Source organism: Micropterus dolomieu, linkage group LG16, assembly GCF_021292245.1.
Source record: "Micropterus dolomieu isolate WLL.071019.BEF.003 ecotype Adirondacks linkage group LG16, ASM2129224v1, whole genome shotgun sequence".
In the NCBI taxonomy this organism is placed as follows: domain Eukaryota; kingdom Metazoa; phylum Chordata; class Actinopteri; order Centrarchiformes; family Centrarchidae; genus Micropterus; species Micropterus dolomieu.
Genome location: NC_060165.1, coordinates 1,445,600 through 1,466,821, shown reverse-complemented (window position 1 = coordinate 1,466,821; position 21,222 = coordinate 1,445,600). Strand labels below are relative to the sequence as shown.

Genomic DNA, 21,222 nt, shown 5'->3' with positions numbered 1-21,222 from the left:
GAAGTTCTGATAAAAATCCTCCAGGCGGTTTTGGGGGGCGATAAATTATAACAAATATGATAGGTTGCAGCCCTTCAACTTTAAGAGTGAGAACTTCAGAGGAGTTAAATTCATCACAGCGTACTTGATGACATTTAAAATTTTTCCTTTACACGCTCACTAGCCCACCACCACGACCACTGACCCTCGGTTGACTAAAACAATCATATTGAGGCGGACACAGTTCAGCTAGCTGGCTATAGTCATTCATTGGCAACCAGGATTCAGTTAAAAACATAAAATCTAGATTTGCAGACAAGATAAAATCATTTAAGATAAAAGTCTTACTTGACAGAGATCTCACATTGAAGAGAGCCATTTTAAATGAGTTTGTTCTGGGTGCTGGAGTTGGTGCAGTTGTCCTAATCCTTAAGAGATTACTATGATTTCTGTGTGGGATGTGCACAGTTTGGTTTACTGGTCTATGCGTGATGATGACAGGAATAGAAGTCTGTGGAACAGCGCTGGGAGCAGACGGCTTTACATGCCAGCAGGTGGAGACAGTTGTTTGTGGCAGTGAGGCAGAGATCTGTTCAGTGATTAGTCATTCACATACTGTAAGTCATGTGTGGACCGCACCCTTAGACTCAGACAACAGCTAGTAAAGACTGCAGGGTGGATGGACCACCCCAAGACACACCTGACTGAAAGAATCATTTTAAATGTTTTTATTTAAAAAATAGAGCAAGGAGAGTGAAATGTGCACAAAAGAGATTGATTAGTGCCAAAACACACTCTTTAATAAAGGTTAAAGGTTAAAAAAGAGATCAATTTAGCTACAAATAAGCAAAGCTAACACCAGGTCAGGTTAGAGCTTTATTCATCTCAGTGGCATGTAGTGCAGAGCAAGGAGAGAACGGTTCAACTGTGTAGTAAAACTGATGCACCAAAACATAAAAGAAAAACAAGCAAGATGTAAAAGATGTGGATGCATTAATGTCAGGTGAACGCTGAGTACAGGCACTCTCTTTGTTCTGCAGGCAGAGTTTGTGTGGCACAAGCTGTCGGCAGACAACATGGACCCAGACTTTGTGGAGCGCCGCAGGGTCGGGCTGGAGAACTTTCTGCTTCGTGTGGCATCACATCCAGTCCTCTCCAATGACAAGATCCTCTACCACTTTCTCACCGAGGTACGTGCTCAGCTCTTGGTCAGCCCAGCAGTTCAGGACATTCTCTGTAGATCAGTGGCTGACTGAATAACGTTTCTCACTGCTTTGTGGCAGGAACATGGCTGGAAGGAAGTGGTATATGAGACAGGATTTCAGGCAAAGGTATAGCTTCTATCTCTTTAATTTTATAGGCACTTTTCTTTTCCAAGCTTGACCGCCTCCTGTTTCTTCTGTTGCAGGCAGATTCCAGGCTGAGAGCGCTCAGTGCCACCTTCAGGGTGAGAAATCCAGATAAGTAAGTTAGTGTTTCCTAAGCACATTGTAAGAGATGCTCAATTGTATAAATATTATCAGAGTAATTAATCCAAAGTTATTAAGAGTAATATTTTAAAGTTGGCTGTACATTTACATAAGCTGTTAGCTCAAGTGTTTGCAAGTAGAAGCATTTTATTCTCTTTATTAGTATTATCCATTTTGTTTATACAGAATGATGGCATAATGTTTTTTCAGTTTGTAAAAGGTGCTCCACCCAACGTGTAGATCCATCTAGGCCAAAAGCCTAAAACCCCAAAAATCTGTGAATTCTCACATTTGAGAACCTGGAACCATCAAAAGTTTGGCATTTTTCATTGAAAAATTACTTAAAGAATAAATCAATAATAAAATATAACATAATAATTGACTAATTGCTGCAGCTCTAGATCCATCAGAGGGAAAAAAAGTTTTACAAAAAAGAAAACAGTGGGTGATGCACGGCAGCCATATGCGTCCGAACGTGTTGAGGTACGGAAACATGGAGCCAGTTACACTAGGGGATGATTAGATGGCCAGATGGAGACAGCCAGGAAACCAGTGGCCGTAATACAGAAAGTTCCTATCTTAAGTGTTAAGTTAAGACAGGAACAGTCTAAGATAGGATTTTTCTCAATTTGTATTACAGAAGAAAATCCTATCTAACTTTAGGAATCCTATCTTATCTTACTTCATCCTGTCTTATCTCAGGTTAGGAAATCCTAAATACTCAATCCAACTTCGGTTATCAACTTTTATGTCTGTTACATAGCAACCGATGCCATTTTCTCATGTCACGAGGTAAACGGCGTTTAATCGCTGTTTTTTGGTGGATTTTTTAATGAAACATACCCTGAAAAGTGGAGCAGAAACAAGTATCCTTGAACTCCACGTCAGATGACTTAGAAGTGTTGGCAACCTCCGTCGAGAAATCCAAATTCACATAAGGCTTAACTCGGGATATTAAAGATAGAGAGTGGGCTAAAATAGTGGACACAGTCACCGCCGCAAATATCCAGAATCCAGCGAGATCCAGAGAGTTGATGCTGTTAAAAAGAAAATGAGCCCATTTACAAGTGATACGAAGAGAAAGGCAGCTGTTGTGTCCAAAGAGCAGAGGAAAACCAGTGGTGGCTCCTCCTGTGCTCCCTCACTGACCCCGGCAGAAACCTGTACTCTTCTCGGGAAAGTTAATAATGAAGATAAAAATAATAATTAATAAATAATGTATTCCTTGTATTTCTTGAATTCCTTCCTTTAAAGACTTGCATTAGGATACTTTTGTCACATCAAGCCTTTACATTATGTTATATAATGACACATTATTTAGCATTACATCTACAAGTGTTTTGTCATCAAACACATCACTAGAATCAATGAATAAGTTCCGCCTGTTGACATTTTGTTGATTTTGTAAAAGCAATTAAAGAGCCGCCATGTGGTTTAAATGAGATAGCAAACACTACCTGGTGGAAGAGTAAAGTTAGGACAGCTTAACAGTTCTCCTAAAATTAGGAGAGTTCATTTAAGATTTTAAGAAGTTAGGATGTTTCTGTAATACTTTTCTTATCCAAAGTTAGGAAAGAAACATTGACGTAGGAACTGTTAATCTGTAATGGCCTTTTACCAAGCAGTTACGATAGGATCTGCAGGTTAGGAAGTCTCTGTAATACGGCCCCAGGACCCTCTGCTCTTTGTAGGTCAGTAGATTTATTTTGTCACAATACAACAGGTTATAGAGTGAAATTGAGTTTGTGCCTTGGGATCTTTAATGACCACAGTGAGTCAGGACAGCAGTTTAGTTTTCCTAAGTGGTCTCCCATCCAAGTGTTAGTCAAGCCCTAACCTGCTTAGCATCAGTCATTCAGCAGAAACAGGGTACATGGTGGTGTGGCTGCTAAAAGAAATTTGTCTTCTGTACTTGTGTCTTTACTTTCTCTCCCTCAGACGCTTCATGGAAATGAAACACTACAGCGATGAGCTGCAGTCTTACACATCGCAGCTGCTCCGAGCACGAGCAGTAAGTGAATGCATGTTTGCTTAAAATCTTTAAACCTGCAATAACTGATGTTTGGCTACTTGAGGACAGCTACAATAACAGTATTCAGTCATTTGTATAAAATAGTGTTGAGAAATTTGATAAACCTGAAAATCTAATGATATTAATCTGTAAAAGAAACATTATTTTTTACTGGGTTAACACTTAGTTTCGTTTATTTCCTGCGTCTCTTCTAGAGGGTTGCAGATCGACTCTACGGTGTTTACAAGGTCCATGGAAACTATGGGAGAGTCTTCAGGTTTGACAACAAGCTTATAGCAATGTATCTGTGTGTGACTAAAAAAGGCCCTGAACTGTTGATGAATGTGTACAGTCCCAGTGTCCCACTGTCAGGTCATATCCACTTTAGTCCAAAATCACAGATGACTAGTTCACTGTATCAGCTTTACCCTCTGTACAGAATCCAGCAGCCTCTGTCATAGACCCAGTTAGGATAAGGAAAACTAAAAACTTGAACAGGGCAAACGGTGTGTCACTAAAAGACACAGAAGCAGATTTGCTGCTACCTTTGAACAAGATTAGATGGTAGGCCTGGGGCGATTCCCTCGGAGAACAAGCTGCAGTTAGGGAGTGTTTTAGACGGCGACCCAACAAGTGGTGCCCTATTAGCCTCTGGCGCTTAACTTGCCATTTGGGTCGCAGAATCTGATCTGATGAGGTCACACATGTTGGTGTCACACAGGCTACAGAAGTATACAAGGAGCAACATAGCTCTGGTTAGCTCGCGGGAGACTCCCGTTCTTTATTGTCCTCTCACGGGTCACATTTCTCCTGAAGTTTTCAGAACGACCTTTTCTTTACGGTTTCTGGTGCTGGACAACGCAACTGCCCCACAACTCCCTCCCTCCCTCTCTCTCTCTCCCCACTCTGTCTGCTCGGACATGTAGCATGCACTTAACTCAGAAGAGAGCTCCGGTCCGGTGGATTTCAGGTGTAAGAAAGGGAATTGTGAGAAGATGATAGGAAGAGAGCCACATGTTTAATAAAGGCTTTTTGTGGAGCTTTTTGTGGAGCTTTTTCGTGCAGCGTGGCTCCGTCTGCAGCAGAACAGCTGCTCTGCAGTGACGACCACATATGGAAGTGGCCCAATTCCGAACTGGAAAAAATCAGATTTCAAGTGACTTGGCCTGTTCACACTGTCAGAAAAAGATCAGATCTGAGTCACAGGATTTGGGTCACATTGGCCTGCAGTCTGAACGTAGCCTTTGTGTGTCATTTGAGCCACATGCAACACTTTGTACATAGAGCCACTCTGTAAAGAAACAAAATAAAGATAACCCTGACCTTGGGTTACCTAACAAAAGCATAGCAGTGCATCAGTATCAAAACAGTTGCATTAGTCAATCGACCAAGCAGGCAGAGAGAGTCCCTGGCTGTCACCTTTGGATTACTTTAGCTCAACAATTGACGCTAACATCATCTGGGGAAACCTGTGTCATAGAACGCCTAAATTCCTTCACATATGCATAATCTAACATTCGGCTTTTTTATATTTCCTGTTGTAAAATGACTTAAAGTTTCAGTGTGTAATATTTCTGAGGATCTAGTGATGTTTTCAGTGGTGTATAAAGACCTTACATAATAAACAATTATGTTTTTATTACCTTAGAATGAGCCATTTCTATCTACACAACTGTAGACTCTTTTAATGTCATTCAGAATTTTAAAGTAAAAGTAATGAGTGAGTAATCAACAGAAAATGGTTACATTAATCCATTAAAAAAGAATCACTAGACAGAAACCTAGCGGCTGGACCGTGTATGGTTAGTATGCTGTTAAGTGAATTCCTGGACATTAAATGGTCAACTGCAATTTTTTTAAGTGGTCTCAGTAATAGTTGTTCTTACATTGTTCTGAAGTAGAATATCACATGAAATGGTTAATATATATATGTGAGTCAGAATGGGGTTTTTTTGTCAAGGGAGTGTGGTTCCTTTAAGTAGCTGAAGCGTCTTTTTTCAAATGTTCCTTGTTCCTTTTTCCAAATCCTTGCTAATTTGAAACTGTGTGTACTGCAGTGAGTGGAGCGCCATAGAGAAAGAGATGGGAGATGGACTGCAAAGTGCAGGTCATCATATGGATGCGTGAGTATTAAAGTCTGGGCTCGCTGCCATGTTATAATCCCATTTATCTGTTATTTTTATAATGTTTCATGCAATTCCTCGACAGATGAATATGTCCAACACATACTGCAGGATTGTTACTTACTACCAGCTGTGTTACTTGTTAAGACAGAGGTTGTTTTTTGTCACACACCTGTAGATATGCTGCCTCAATAGATGATATCTTAGAAGAAGAGGAACATTATGCAGACCAAATAAAAGAATATCTCTCCTATGCTGAAGCTCTGAGGTAAGACCCAGGTTTCCAACATCCAAATCCAAATTTCAAATTGCATCCACATTTTGGCAGATTCTGCGTTTTTACAGTTGATTTCATTTGTATTATCAAATTCCGGGATTCCATTTGCATTTCTGCATCGCTGCAATCCTGGGGCCCAAAGTTCATGTTCTCCCACTTGCACTGGCCCACACTGACACCGCACACTGTGGGTGTGGTGGTCCTCAGAGGTGTGTCTTGAAAAATGAGCTCACTCAACCCCGTTATCTAGAAAGACTTGCAACAGGCTGAAAAATATCATCAAGTCACTATTGTGTTGCACGTGAACATGTTACTATATGATCAAAATAAGGGAAGTCCTTAGAATAGGCTCAAGACATCTCTAAACTACGATAAAGTTTGATAAGCTTGTGATGCTTAGATATACAGTAATACTGAAACATCACACATTACTGAGAGTTTTAAACATTAAACATTAAAGTGCTGCTTACATTTGCAAATCATGTTAAGCTTACACTCAGGTCACGTGGATATTTACTGAATATTGGACAGGGCCTGAAATGATAAAGCATGTCAACTAGTGCCTCGAATGAATTTAAGTTTTTCTGCTCTGTTTTGTTTCCACTTGCTTTCATTTTGAATGCAGCCCCGCTAAATAACATAATTCATTTCCTGCAGCTATCATGGCTCAGACATGTAACAGCTATAATCTGTGTTGTTGTTGTTTATAAACATATCAGAAATGGGGAAAATTGTTCAATAAGCCACTTAGGAAGGGGTAGTGATGGGACAGTGGATAAGACGCATGCCTTTTTTTGCGAGACCCGGGTTCAATTCCCCATTGTGACCCATCCACCAATGTGTCCCTGAGCAAGACACTTAACCCTTAGTTGCTCCAGAGGCGTGCGACCTCTGACAGATAAAGCAATTGTAAGTCGCTTTGGATAAAAGCGTCAGCTAAATGAATCAATGCAATGAAATACTAATGAGACTTTCTGTCAGGAGCTGTAGATTGATATTTTTGATCTCAGTTAACTGAAACCTTGCAGATTTTACAGAGCAACGTTCTGTTAGAATGTGGAGAAGGTCATGAGATCAGTATTAGTATTGGCTGGCGATGGGGACATCCAGCACAGCTCCTGATGCTGCCTGTTTATTCCAGCAGCATTTACCAGCATGAAACCAGAGGTCCAGACATCTGAAATGAGCCGGCTGTGGCTCAGAAAGCTGGGGTGTTGGATCAGTGGGAAAGTTCTTGTCAGAGGACGAACCACATGGAGGTGCAACAAGAGAAATGTTGGCAAAGACTATTTCCAACTGGATCATAAATGAAGTCGGTGTACAGTACATGTCTGACTCACAGAGCAATGAACTATGATGTCTGGTCTTAATGTATCACATCTGGGGTCCCTTGATGTGGTTCTTCTTGCTCTCTCTCCTCTGCTATGTCAGAGGCTCGTATTAGAGCATAAGAGCAGATAATGATGTTATGTTGTGCGCTTTGCTTTGGCAGGGCAGTCTGCAGGAAACATGAGCTGACCCAGTTTGAGCTTGAGATGGCCTCGCAGGACCTCATCTCTAAGAAGCAGCAGCGTGAAGAACTGGCCACAGGGGTATACTGGACTTATACACTTTGTCTGGTATTGTTGAGCAGTGACTGCTGATTTTGTAATGACAACCAATGTAAGGCCTTTGAGGAGGAGGACTCTGTGTGTGTGTCTTTCTCAGATTGTGCGGACCTTCTCCTTCAAAGGCATGACCAACAAGCTTTTTGGCCAGGAGGCACCTGAGCAGAGGGAGGCCAGACTGAAGCTGCTGGAGGAGCTGATAGCAGAGGGTGAAGAGACTGTCAAGGAGAAAACGGTGGAATGCGAGTGAGTCCTGGACTCTGTGTGATGCTGGCAGAATGAGTGTGAAGGGTTTCTGACTTGTCCTGTGCTGATTTAAATGTATTACTGCAGAGAACACGTCGAGAGGGCGTGGGTGGACATGCAGCGCTTTAAGGACCAGAAAGACAAAGATCTGCGGGAGGCGCTCATCAACTATGCTGTCATGCAGATCAGCATGTGCAAAAAGGTACAGCACATCAGCTATGTGAAGGGGACAGGACAGCTGTAATGTTGTAATGTTCGTGTTCGTGATCAAAGGTTTTTATTTCCTCTCCCCACTGCAGGGAATACAAGTGTGGAGCAATGCCAAAGAATGTTTCCTGAAGATGTGAAGTTGAAGCCATACTCAAAAGACTTCCACTCTCTGATGCTCAGCTGTGGATGCTGGGTAATGATGGCAGAGTCATTGTGTATAAAGATAATGTAATTTCAAGTATTTACACAAAATGTGTGCATATGCAACTCATTTTCATGAGTGAACTGTTGAGCTTTTAGCGGAGTGTTGGATCTCTCAAGCACATGGACACCAGAGACTTGACTTTTTAAACATTTAACCAAGACTATTTTCTGCAACCTTAAAGAACCACTTCACCTGTTTTACCTGTCAGTCATTTAACTAGTCATGTGATTAGTAACTTGACTGAGACTGGTGCGTATAGAGTTTGAAAGACATGGGCATTAACCAGGCAGGGAAAGACTCTATCAAGTCTAGGATCCAGGATTTTTGATACATGGGACTAAAAGTCTGTTATTTCACTGCTGCATTGATCCACATCTGGTGCCGTTTGTTGACTGTAAGACAGCAGAGCAGACAGGATTTTAGATGTCTGATTTTAGCATAATTTCAAACACTAGATTAACTATAATCTGCTTTTAAGGATGCAATCTTCCGTTACATGATTTTACAAGATCAGTTTGTAACCACGGCAACAGGTATACAGAAAATGGTTTCACAAAGATAAACCTGTCTTAGATCAAACTAATATTCAGACTTCAGATGGATGGCTAAATTCAGCCACTGCACAAAGCTTTAGTTCTTGACTAGATACGAATGACTTTTTTAAACTGCTGTGTGAGACCACTGCTTTCACTTTGTCTTTTGTTTGTAGCTGATCTGTCCTCACCGGTTACTGCGCTCTTTAAAACTCTTACCTGTCTCGTTTCTTGCTCCACAACATTGTCCAAAAAACACAACTTATGAGCCATATTTTCTTCTTTTTTGTCATTTGGTGCCGCTGGTCAGCAGGTATCCCTGATTGTTACTATGGTAACATGCTCCTTGGTACAGCATTTGCCTGGGTGGCTTTTATGCGAGACATTAGATTCATATGATTTTTGAGTGTTTCTTTGAAGTAAAAGTCAATTTACTGACCGAAATCCTTTGGGAAATATGATGATGGTGAGCTGATGCCCTCTCCTAAACAGCCTGCACATGGCCTCTCAGTCCTAAACAAGCTCTGAGGACTCAAACATCCTGTCTTCACTTTCTTCTGAGCACAAACAAACCATGCCAGGACTCAACGGTGACAAAGGAAGTAAAGTGACCATGGCCCCGTTTCATAATGACCTGAACCCTACAGGTCTGATAACCCGGCCAGGGCTCAGGGAGGACGCCAGTAAAAGTTAAGTGACAGTGTGCCAGTTAATGACCGTCACTAATCCATTATTAAGAGGATCTGGTCTTCATCAGTAATCCACACTGGGAACAAGCACCAAAAGAAGCAAACGTCCATGACTTGATGTAACATGTTTAATTAGTGTTAAAGGAAGAATGGGAAGTTTCATTTCAACATGCTTGTTTTCGTGCAGGAACTGAAGTAACTAGTAGTGGGGGCCTGGTCTGGGCTGGGTACCCCCCACCCCTGAGAGTTGCATTTCTGTTGAGACCGAGCGATAGAAGATGTTTTACACTGAAATGTCTTAAAACTGAAATGGATTGATTTTATTTTATGTTCTGATGGTATGTATGTAAATGTATGTATGCATATATGGGGACATATGTATGTTTTTTTAATTTAAATTTAATTAAAAACTGGATTAACAGTCTACTACTTTGGTTACGAACTCAGCCAAGCAAGCTAATGTGTGTACGGTGTCTTGGCTGTTAGAGACACTCTAAATTTGAACTACATGTTAGTGGTGGAGAATGTTCATTAAACCGCTGCTGCTTTAATACAACAAATTGGCACATTAAGCAGACATACGTAGGCCTTTTACTACATGTCTTATTTAAACTGTACCATTTCCTCCTTGCCAGCATTAAGCTTTGGGAGTGTGTTTGAGGTTTTCATAATTCCATTTGTCCATATTTATAATTCAAATTTAAATGCTCAATTCTATTTATTTGAATAAATATGTGACACATCACTTTTTGTATTTTATCTGTCTTGTTTACTTTGAATGCACACTATTGTTTAAGAAATGTGTTACTGCTTTTGAATTAAGAAACATGCAACCTTATTCTATAGATCCATAGACCAGTTGACTTCTAATAATCAGGCTGAAATGACCTCACTGGCAGATGACAGACTTTCGCCAGATGAAGTTTGTTGCAGTGTGTGGAGCATAGAAAATGTTAATCTACAAGGTAACGTTAATAAGTAGACTTCTATGTCTGAGATGGAGCAGAAGTTTAAATTAGTTGAAAATACTCAGGTAAAGAACTGCAAACCTCCTACTGAAGTAAATTACTTTAGGATATACACATTGTTATTTTGCACCAGTAGTGATGTAACGCTCCAGGAGCTGCTAGGCTCTGTCAGCCCAGTTAGGGTCTCTGCAGGACCAAAAGATGCAGAGAGGCAATTCTCTGACACTCAGAAATGTGGATTAATGCAGGTTTAACCCTGAAAAGCTTGAACCATCAAACTTCCACAAGGAAAATTCAATATGGAGTGGTTCTTATACCTAATGCCAAAGGAAAAAAACAATGAGTTTTGTATCATATTTGATACATTCAGACTTTATTGCATTGTTTTGCCCACATCTTTTTTAAAAACAATAACAAATATACAGAACACAACATATTTTAAGCCTCAGCAGCATCATCATCTTCCCCTAAGTGCTCCATATCACTTGAATTGCCACCCATATTCAGGATATCTTCAATGCTGTACTTTTTTGTCATTTAAAAAACACAAACCAAACACAAATTACTGTGTATTTCTCCTCTGAATTGGTCATTTATTTTATTTAAAATCAATGACCAAAAGACAATTATTATGAAGTGAGTCTTGGAAAATAAAATATAGGCTACAAAAATTTCTCAGTTTCTGCTCTAAATATTCCAAATTATGCCTTTAATTAGTTTACTTGAATAATTCAAAGAGTTTATGTAGCTTAATAGAATACATAATGAATGATATGCAATAAAACTGAGTTACACATGTATACATAAATGACCTTATATACCTGCTGGATCTAATTTGATACACACATTTTCAACACAATTGTACTATAAAATAAGTTGTGAAATATTATGTAACTATGCATTGCTTCAAACCAGTAAATATTTATATTGAAGTATCCAAAACAATTTGAAGTTTTTCTCACCTTAACTCATTCAAAATTAGCAAATTTGCAAAACCACCTGTAGGTCACCGATTGACAACCTCCATTTTGGCTGTCTCAACTGAAGGACCTGTGGTGGGCGATTTTGGGCCCCCTGGTGGATTATCCGTGCATTGCATGTATCTGATTGTATACATCAGGTTTTTGGTGGGGGAATATCACACTGATGATGTAGAGCTCTCTAAAACTCATGTATCATGATCATATATGATGCACTTGGCGTTACAGGGTTAAATGTTCTTGCATGCAAAAAAGAGGTACAGTTACAGTAGATGAAAGCAGATGGAGCCCTTTAAAACTCTCCCACAATGCACTACCCGTAGTCCTTCCGGGTTTGCTCAAGTCACCTCCACGTGAGCGATAACGTGAACTCTAATAGTAGCATAATAACAAACCCTGTCATTATGAATGGAGTCGAGGACGATGGGTTTACAGCCTTTGTGGCCCTACACGCCGGGGCCCTGCAGTCCTCAGGAATCCCCCAAATCTACTGGAGGAGCCTGCACCACAAAATCGCAAACGAGGTCCGTGTTCCGCTTAGTGAACTTCAGAGCAGCGGGGCACACGCGTTGTGATCCAGTGTGTCAGTAGCTGTAGAGCAACAGAAACAGCTTCCCGTTGGTCTTGTGTCCTGCTGCACAGCCGCTGGTGTGGATTAAGATCTTTTATACAGTCTAGGATTAAAATAGGACTGACGTTACTTTCCCTTTGCTGAGATGCACATCCTGAGCTTGTGTGACGGCTCGGCGAGCATCTGCGAATATTGCATGTGAACTCAGCTACGCCACGAGGCAGGGAGTTGTGCCAAACTCAGTAAAAAGTCTGATGGTTTAATTTGTCCATCGTGGTTTTGTAATGCGCGCACCCGATAGAGCGGCTAAAAGCTTTACCCTGTGTGTGTGTGTGTGTGTGTGTGTTCAGACATTTGGAACAGGGGCTGCTTCTTGGGCCGTTTGATATACGCCAGGTTGAAGACTGGAACTAACAATATATTAAAGCAGCGTCAGTGGCGTGTGTTATATGGCCATCGAGCAAACTTTAAAATGACAAATTCTCTAATGAAATCTGGTGACAGGATGAGAACATGTGCTCGTGTTCTTTTTATATGTTATAGATTTATGATGCTGGCGAAGTTTTCGGAATCATGCAGTTCCAACAAGAAGATGAGGAGGAGAACGGTGAGAAGAAGTACAGCCATGGAGCAGAGATCAACTGTAAAGTAGTTGTGACCCGGGAGAGTGGGCTGCAAGCCTCAGAGCCGACCAGGTGAGGGCGCCACAGGCCCAAGAGCCCCATGACAGAGGAGCCGTTCTGGAATGATCAATATTAAAAACACAACAAATTATTATGAAATGTTATTACATCATTCGTTTTCATAATTGTCAGATTTTTTTTTCTAAAGTGACATTATTAGATAATGTCACTTATGGACTTTAATGATAGGACCTTAAAATGAGCCTTTACCTGAATGTCCGTCTTCTTACTGTTCTGCCTGCAGTGTCTTCCTGGTGGATCACGCCTGGACGTACCGTGTGGACCATGCCCGTCAGCAGCTGGAGCAGATCCCCGGCCTGTTGCATAGAATGGCTGCCCTCATGGGGTTGGACTTCCACGGCGAGGCCCCTGACCCCGACACAGTGGAGCTGGTGATGGAGCGCATGTGGAAGTACAACCAGACTTATCACCTCTCCCAGGGGGTACGTTGATGACCCCCCCCCCCAAAGTCTGCATGTTGAAATGTCCTTGATGATACTGTGAGTGTCATTAGTTTCTCTTCGTGATGAGCAGGCGGCAGCCTCTGCCAGCAGTGCGTGAATGGGTGAATGTTGAGTTGTAGACACTTTGAGGGGTCAAAGGCACCATCCACATTACTGCGTTTTTCCAATTAAAACTGAGAGCTTTTGCTACGTTTGCAGCTCCCGTCCAGACTGCAACAGCGAAAACGAAGACCTAAAACGGAGAAGTTTGGAAACGCCGTTGAACCCGTTTTGAAACTCAGGCGGGCGTTTTAGTGAAGACTGTAAAAAGGGAGGACTTTAGAAACGATGACGCAGCCGCTCATACTCGGCTCTCTGATTGGGTCTTATAAGTCACGCAAAGCAGAATCACAATGCAACTGACTGAGTTTTTGAGTTGGTATTTTTATTAAAATCTTCTGTACCGTGCAAATAACAGTGAGGCCTATGTGACTACACTTGTAGTCAACTGTGCATGTCGCCGTTTACTTTGCAACAACCCCCAGTCTGTTTTCCACCGCCACGCTCCCGTGTTACATTCAGTAACAGTCTCAGCTTGTTATTGGTGCATGCAAAAATATCTGTATTTCTTTATTCTTTCGCCAAATCTTCTGTAACTACGGAATAGACCATCTGCTTCATGTTTACACCTGCATGCGCATGCCCAGTGCACCTGAACGCCCAATAGATGTGCGTTTTCAGTCGTTTAAATGTAGACAGAGATCAACTCTGATATGTAGCTAAAACGCTGGTGTGGACGGAGATCGTATTTGTTTTAATTCTCTGTTTGTAAACTAAAACGGAGTAGTGTGGATGGGGCCTAAATAAGTGCAATCCATTTAGCATTTACCATAACTCCTTCTATGTAGTGTCCCTGGGGAGGTACACTGTGTATTAAATCTCTGATATGCTTGGCTTCAGGTACAAACACAGTACAGTGCAAATGTTTTAGGCTGGTGTGGAAAATGTTGTAAAGTAAGAATTCTTTACAGAAAGATTATATAGATTATTTTTATCTATTAACAAAATGCAAGTGAGTGAACAAATAAAATCAGAGATTGTGTAAGCATATCATCAGCTTTATGATTAAACAATTATACCAAACAGGTGCTAATGATCACCAATTCAAGATGTAGGTTGAAACACAATCATCAAGTGAAACAGAAACAGCTGTGTAGGAGGAACACAACTGGGTGAGGAACAGCCAAGCTAACAAGCTAACAAGCTAACAAGGTGAGGCTGCTGAGGAGCGTTTACTGTCGAACTCACACCTTGACAAGACTGAGCACAGCAACAAGACACAAGGTAGTTATACTGCATCAGCAAGGTCTCTCCCAGGCAGACAGGGGTTTCCAGATGTGCTGTCCAAGCTCTTTTGAAGAAGCACCAAGAAACCAGGGACAGTAGAGGACTGTAGACGCAGTGGTCGGCCAAAGACGCTTACTTCCATTCACAATCAGAAGATGTCCAGCAGGGCCATCGACTCCGAGCTGCAGAAAACATATAAAGTATATCTTCTTCTTCTAAAACAGTGGGACCCTGGTACACCATCTAGTCTGGAGAAGTCTGGTCAGAAGTGGTCTTCATGGAAGACTTGCCATACCTCCATCATGGAAACAAGGCCTAGCTATTCAACTATGCTCTGCAACACAGGAACTGGGGTGCAGAAAATGGCAACAGGTGCTCTGGACTGATGAGTTAATATCTAAAATATTTGGCTGAAGGTAGTAAATGCCTTCAACCTTCTTACAGTAAATGCAGCAAGTTTGGGGCTGCATTTCTGCAAACGGAGTACAGGTATGGCCCTCACAGATTCCTGATCTCAACATCTGTCTGTCTGTCTGGGATTAAATGAAGAGGGAAGCAACTAAGGCTGCCTAAATCCACAGAAGGACTGTGAGGAGTTCTCCAAGATGTTTGGGTCCTACCTACCTGCAGTTTTCAGTTCCTTCAAAAACTGTGCGGGTGTACCTAGAAGACTTGATGCTGTTTGAAGGCAAAGGGTAGTCACACCAAAAATTGATTTGATTTAAATTTTTCATCTGTTCATTCACTTTGCATTTTGCTTATTGATAATCATAATCTATTAACTGTCATGGGAACCGCAAACTGTCGTTGAGCAAAGAATTGAGGAACAACCAACTGTTGTCAACTATTGAAGAATTTATTTAACAAAAGAGAATAAACAGAGAAGTACTAAAACAGATATACAGCTGGTCCAGAGACCTGCCGTCTAGGGCGGCATCGGGCGTCTGGCCCCGAGCAAAGGGATGCATCATCATTTACACAGTCTAGGTTTCTATGTTTTGGGGAACAGAGATCCTCTCTCGGCCTTGAATGAACATTCCAGGAGAGAAGAGGAACAACAAGAGAGGAAAACACCAAAAACCATCTCACAGCTCTGACCTTAACCCTAGTAAATGTGGACGGACTAACATAAGGAGTCTAGGAGAGGAAAGGTTAAGAATAAAACACAATACATATTTATAACAATAATAGTAGTAATAATACTACTAATAATAATAAAAAATGGGAAGGTGTCCCTCTTCTCATTACCAAATTTGGACATTTGCACATACCAGACTGTTGAATAACATGACATTTTGTCTGAGAGCTGAACTTGCCATGGGAATAGAGTTGCTCAATAACAGCATGCACCACACACAAGGGAGATGCATGATTAATACAAGTGTGAGTGTTTACTTCTAATAAGAGATGTGATTTCAATAAGTAAGTAATTAATACAAGTATGTATGATGTCAATATAATACGTGTGTGTGTGTGAGACCAAGCTTTTGGCAGCTGTGGGAGAGCTTGGCTCTCTGAACACTGGAGGTTATTTCAAGACACAAAGTTCTAGTTATGTAAGGGATACATAACAATTAAAGTAGGTAAATACAGTACACACTGATGAATGTAAGGTGATAAATATAGGTAGAATACGTATCCACCACACTTACTTTTATTGATGAACTTTTAACAATAAATTTGAAGGAGACCTATTATGCTTTTCCATATTTTATGACTTATCTACAATGTTGGATGTTCATGTTAAACATGGCCAGAGCTTTAAATAATGAGGTGACAGTGGGCTTTGAGAGGGGGGGCAGGAGCATCTAGAGCTTGTTTCAGACAGAGGCTGAAATGAAGGCCTACATGAGGGGCCAGTGTAAGACAGAAAATTATTTTTCTTTGAATCATGCAAAGCTGCCAGACAGGAGTCACAGAACTCCAATATAGGACTGGAAAAGCAGTTTAATAGGTCTCCTTTAACAAAAAGTTTAACAAAAAATTAAGGATGACTCGGTGTGATTTGAGTTGGACTTGAAGATTCAAAGCCAAGCCAAGTCATCCACTTGCACCTTTAACACTGATAGCTAAAAATCTAGGATCCCAACATACTTATAGTGCAGCTGAGCTCTTTTTCCCATGAAGGTCGATGAAGATCTAAAATGCATTCGCGGATGTAAACACAGCCCTGTGGATGTAGATGCAGGCTCAGACGTCTCTCTGTCCTCCTGTTGTGTTTCCCTGTGCAGTCTGCAGAGGAGAAGGTTCCGGTGTGGTACATCATGGATGAGTTTGGCTCTCAGGTGCAGCACTCTGATCAGCCCAGCTGTGGCATGGCTCCCTTCTACTACACTCAGGACCAGCTGGCCTACTCTGTGCTCTGGCCTCTGCAAGACCTGCAGGAAGGAGGTGAAAGCACACACACATCCACACATAATGGCCTGGGTAATAAAGGAGCACACTCGCATTTTTTTCCATTGTCCAATCTAATGAATGGAGAGACGGGCCCTTGTGCTGATGGAAGTTTACAGTTGCTTGGATTGTCCGGAGACCTTAACAAACTGTCCCCGACTCATCCTAAAATAAGACTTGAGCCGACCGTCATTAAGACGAAGCTCCTGGACCAGCTGGTGGTACTACCAGCGGTGTCTCCCTTTTCTGAGGGTCTCATGTGCCCACATGGATCTCCCTTTCCCTGTCTCATGCGTGTTTGTACACCTCTTACCCTCAAACAATGCCAGAGCAAGCACCCTCTGTTTGTCAGATGTTTTTAACAACAAGACACAGACCTGTGAGTTGTGATCAAGTTTCTGATAATATGAAAGTTATTACTTAGCAGCAAACTAAAGATTACAGATCGCTGACGCTATAATCTTTGATTAAACTGAAAGGACAAAGGATTTGGTGGTTGCCTAGCAACATAAAAAAACACAGCACTTTGCTTTTTTCCAAATTCAACCAAGAAAAGGCATTGCTGCGTTTTCGAACCTGCAAAATGTTCTGTCTTATCGGGCCTCATTATTCTTTGGCGTTTTATAGAGGTTGGCATCACCGCCACCTACTGGATTAAACAGTGCAAAATATTTAGTGTCCACCCAAAGTGATTCCATTCACAACTGTAGTCCGTCTTAGTTGTTATTATTTTTTTTCTATTTTTGTGTCTATAGTAGCATTCTCGTGACCCCCGGGTTAGGAACCACTGTTTTAAGCTGTTCTTTATCATAATTTGTTGTTACAATCCAGCCTTTTATATTTTTTAACACTCTGGATCACAAATTCACCATTATATTTCAAAACTAGCCACACACACATTTTTTTAAAGATATACTTGCATAATTTGACACTATTAAAACTTAAACACACACAATTGTATTTTTTTAAAAGATTAACAAAGTTCTTTCAAAGGTTAACATTATAAACGTAAGTATGTTGTGTTGTACCTTCTAAAAATGACACATTAGTCTCTTAGAGTGTACATGTCATGATTTTATACAGTAGTACGTCCTCCTGATGACTCATCACTACTACTGTACAGCATGTTCTGATCTTATCTGATCCTTGAGCAAACATTATGTCATATTACCTCATTTTATCTGGACTTCACTTCACATGTAGAGACATTGGAAGGTTGGGAGGTTACAAGCTTGCACAGAGTAAACAGTCTACTAAACAAAAACAGTTGCTTGCTGCTTATAATGTCACACTAATGATTAAAAGACTTCTATATTATGATTCGCATAAACAAGATAAATAATTGCCCAACAGATTTCCACACAGGAAAATTGTTTATATTATTATTTCCACAGATGAAGTAACGCGTGATTATACATATGGAGAGACAAACCCCCTGGTGAGGCGATGTCGCCTGCTACCGTGGATACCTGATGATCTAGACCAGGTCAGCAGCGTCACCACTGAGCCCCCGGACTCATACTACGAGGTGAGGACTAACAATTTCTCAAACGCAACACAAATGACTTCACCTGTTTGATTGGCTTGCAGGTTTGATGTTAATGGACCAAATGTAATGATAAACAAAGAAGAAACTGAATGAGAATTGAAGCAGTGGATAAATGAGTCAGCAGCTAAGGGTGAAAAAGGCAAAAGCATAATTTGCAGAGAACATTGAGGTACGTATCCACACAGACTTCTCCCGAGGCTCAGATTGCTGTAATATTGTCTGAGTGCCAAAATATATCAAAACATATAATCCAAAATATATTTTTGAAAGCAAAAAACATGTATTTATATTCAGCAGATCAGGCTTTCAACAAAAGCTGGTCATAAATAATGTAGTGAACCTACATTATTGAAAATTAATACGGCGGACGGAAATTATGAAATTATGAAAATTCCGTCTTTGAATAATCAAACAATTATATTTATAGGTAATGTGGAGGGAAGATAGTTCTAAAGGAATAGCCTAAGGGAGCGAATGAGTGTAAGTTATGGAATAATTGAGCTAGGGGAAACATAGAATGTAGACCATAGAATGTAGTTTGTTTGCCTTACTGCCTACGTCTGGATGGCAAAGGCTCCTTGTCGGTTTAGCTCGTTCGTTGTTCAGGGCCCTCAGCAGCTTGGCATTCCACACGGCCTCTCAAGCAGGTTTGGGCCGATGGGTTATCCCGGAGTCCAGGAAGTTGCAAGGAAATGAAGAACAAGAGCGAGAGTAAATGACGAGAGCGAGACAAAAGACGACCGGGTCTTTTATCTATTCTCTTTTTGGGAAGTGTGACGTCAATTTGAAGTGGGGTTTCACGGTGGGAGTGAACTTTTTAATCTCAAAGTTAATCTGGCAAAAGTCTAATTAAACATGTTTCAATTAATTTCCTTCCCACAATATCAATACTGGCAGAGTTCTTAAATTTAAGTCATTATACAAAAGGAAAGAAAACAAAGCAAAGACAAAAGCTAGAGTTAATGTTTCTTAATCAGAAAACCGTTGGCTTTACATTCCACAATTTATACTACTTATATTTAGACGTAAGAACAGCTTGATTACATACTTCCAGTATAAAACTGATGGCTACATGTTTTACCTAGGGAGATAAGCATATAAAAGCATTTAAACATGGCATTCATTAAACAATGACACAGTTTGTGGTCGATACTTGATACTTATTCATTGCATAAAGAGAAAGTTTAAAATGGTCGGTTATACCTCTTGTGCCCTCTTGGAGGGGCTCTGGTTCCATAAAAGGACGCTTGATGGCTTAAGTAAGTGTTAACTCTACATTTAAACTCAATTCGCAGCCCAAGAGCCAGGGAAGAGAATTAAATGACAGAGTATGATCTTTCCGATACATGTTCTTAACAAGAAAATATATAAGAAGGAATGGAAGTATGGCATAAACACACAATATAAACTGATGCTATAAAATCTGGAACACTGGCAGGAAAGTAAATGTATCAGAAAAGAAATTTGCCTGTACTAACTTAGCAAAGATTATTAACTAAACATAACACAAAACAGCTTCAACAGCTTAGACATAGAAATAATGTCCTTTGGTTCACATTCCTGTTGCTTATCTAGTTCACACATCGGCTAGAAAAGGGGTGTGTGTGTGTGCGCGGTGTGTGTGTGTGTGTGCGTGTGTGTGTGTGTGTGCGCGCGCGTGTCTCAGTTTTATGGCTTTAGCCATTTTCTGGGACTAGTGGACCATGGAGAAAAGGGCTGTATTTTACTTTGGTGTTTTAAGGTAACCTGTGGATTGAGAGGGGTTGCTGTGGTTTCTCTGCTGTTTTGCTCATCCTGGAGAGTGTCCACATTGACTCCTTTACGCCGGAGGTTTGGAGGGTCCCGAATAAACAATTCTTAAGTCTGACACGTCTGTTTGAGTCTGTGCAGGGTCCTTACCCAAACACCAAGGGATATATCAAAATGGTACATATCAAAAGGCTAACCCTTAGGAACGGAGCTCCCCTTGGTGGATCTTATCTCACTTCCTCTTGAGGTGAAAGGCTGGTTGATTCACTACAATAATGAGGTTCCATTTCACGTACATAACCACACTAGTTGTGTGTTGGGCTTTGAGTGTTGCTGTGGGTGGCCAACATGCAATGCTGTGCCTGAACACACCCTGTTAGGACACTGATGGAGGACTGAAGCTGCTGCAGCTGTTGGGCTGCTTTCAGTACGTCTCCTGTGTAGATGTGACGTTAGCTGATTCTGAAGCATTTTGCTCAGGAAAAAAAAACACTGCATGCAGGAAATGCTTTGTCATGTTAGATGGACTTGAAATCATTTTCACACGTCACAAATGATGAGATGCCAAATTATTCCCAAGTCAAGGGTGCAGAGTTCAAAAATCCAGCTTTACCAAGTTCTGAGCAGACTGTAGTGACACTGAACATGATGCATCTGGAGCTTGAGGATGACACATACCACCCCTTTATTTGATATAATTTCGATGATTATGGCTTACAGCTTATGAAAACCCCCATGAAAATTAGAATAAATAAGTGATAAATAAAAAAGAAATAAATGAACTTTTGCACAATATGCTAATTTTTCAAGTTTCACCTGTATAATTATATAATAAACATACACTGTCGGGTCGGAAATAAGGACCGGCCGGGCCAGTAAAAGACCTGGTCCTTACCCTAACCAACGTAATAAACTCAATAAAATTACTCTATTAGATTTCTTCTTTAGTCAAAAAACTGCGTAGTCAAAGACTTCACTGGAGACGGTCAAGAGTCGGTGCAAAAGAGTTTATTCCAATAAAGGACAGATAAACCCGAGTAACATCCCTGCAGGTCTCAGGATGGAACCGAGTTGGTGGTCAGCGAACATCACCTTATATTCACCTTAAGCTCCACCTTGTCCCTCCCTTCAGGTGGGCGTTACATCTTAACTCCTCCTTATCTCCTCCTTCTAGGTGGGCGTTACTCCT

General features: G+C 41.0%; 2 protein-coding genes and 1 long non-coding RNA gene across 4 annotated transcripts in view; 2 read left to right on the top strand and 1 right to left on the bottom strand.

Annotated features, from left to right (window-relative positions):
- Nucleotides 1–10,094, top strand: part of LOC123985063 (sorting nexin-4-like) — a 44,963-nt gene extending 34,869 nt beyond the window's left edge. Inside the window, exons 5-15 of the mRNA XM_046072416.1 lie at nucleotides 1,020–1,169; nucleotides 1,263–1,310; nucleotides 1,388–1,443; nucleotides 3,387–3,459; nucleotides 3,675–3,736; nucleotides 5,517–5,582; nucleotides 5,761–5,850; nucleotides 7,352–7,451; nucleotides 7,567–7,712; nucleotides 7,800–7,914; nucleotides 8,012–10,094. Coding sequence (XP_045928372.1) covers nucleotides 1,020–1,169; nucleotides 1,263–1,310; nucleotides 1,388–1,443; nucleotides 3,387–3,459; nucleotides 3,675–3,736; nucleotides 5,517–5,582; nucleotides 5,761–5,850; nucleotides 7,352–7,451; nucleotides 7,567–7,712; nucleotides 7,800–7,914; nucleotides 8,012–8,059 — 954 coding nt within the window. The 3' untranslated portion in view covers nucleotides 8,060–10,094. The remainder of the gene's footprint in view (nucleotides 1–1,019; nucleotides 1,170–1,262; nucleotides 1,311–1,387; nucleotides 1,444–3,386; nucleotides 3,460–3,674; nucleotides 3,737–5,516; nucleotides 5,583–5,760; nucleotides 5,851–7,351; nucleotides 7,452–7,566; nucleotides 7,713–7,799; nucleotides 7,915–8,011) is intronic.
- A 566-nt stretch (nucleotides 10,095–10,660) lies between these two features.
- LOC123984765 lies at nucleotides 10,661–13,290 on the bottom strand. Its single transcript, XR_006828521.1, has 2 exons — nucleotides 12,762–13,290; nucleotides 10,661–12,608 (listed from the first exon to the last, which is right to left on the bottom strand). It is a non-coding gene; the product is annotated as an uncharacterized LOC123984765 (long non-coding RNA).
- ttll12 (tubulin tyrosine ligase-like family, member 12) overlaps nucleotides 11,611–21,222 on the top strand; it is a 35,577-nt gene continuing 25,965 nt past the window's right edge. Inside the window, exons 1-5 of one of the 2 annotated variants that reach the window (XM_046071875.1) lie at nucleotides 11,611–11,821; nucleotides 12,412–12,563; nucleotides 12,796–12,994; nucleotides 16,573–16,732; nucleotides 18,130–18,263. In XM_046071875.1, the coding sequence (XP_045927831.1) occupies nucleotides 11,702–11,821; nucleotides 12,412–12,563; nucleotides 12,796–12,994; nucleotides 16,573–16,732; nucleotides 18,130–18,263 (765 nt within the window). In that variant the 5' untranslated portion in view covers nucleotides 11,611–11,701. The other variant, XM_046071876.1, reaches the window with a different exon arrangement.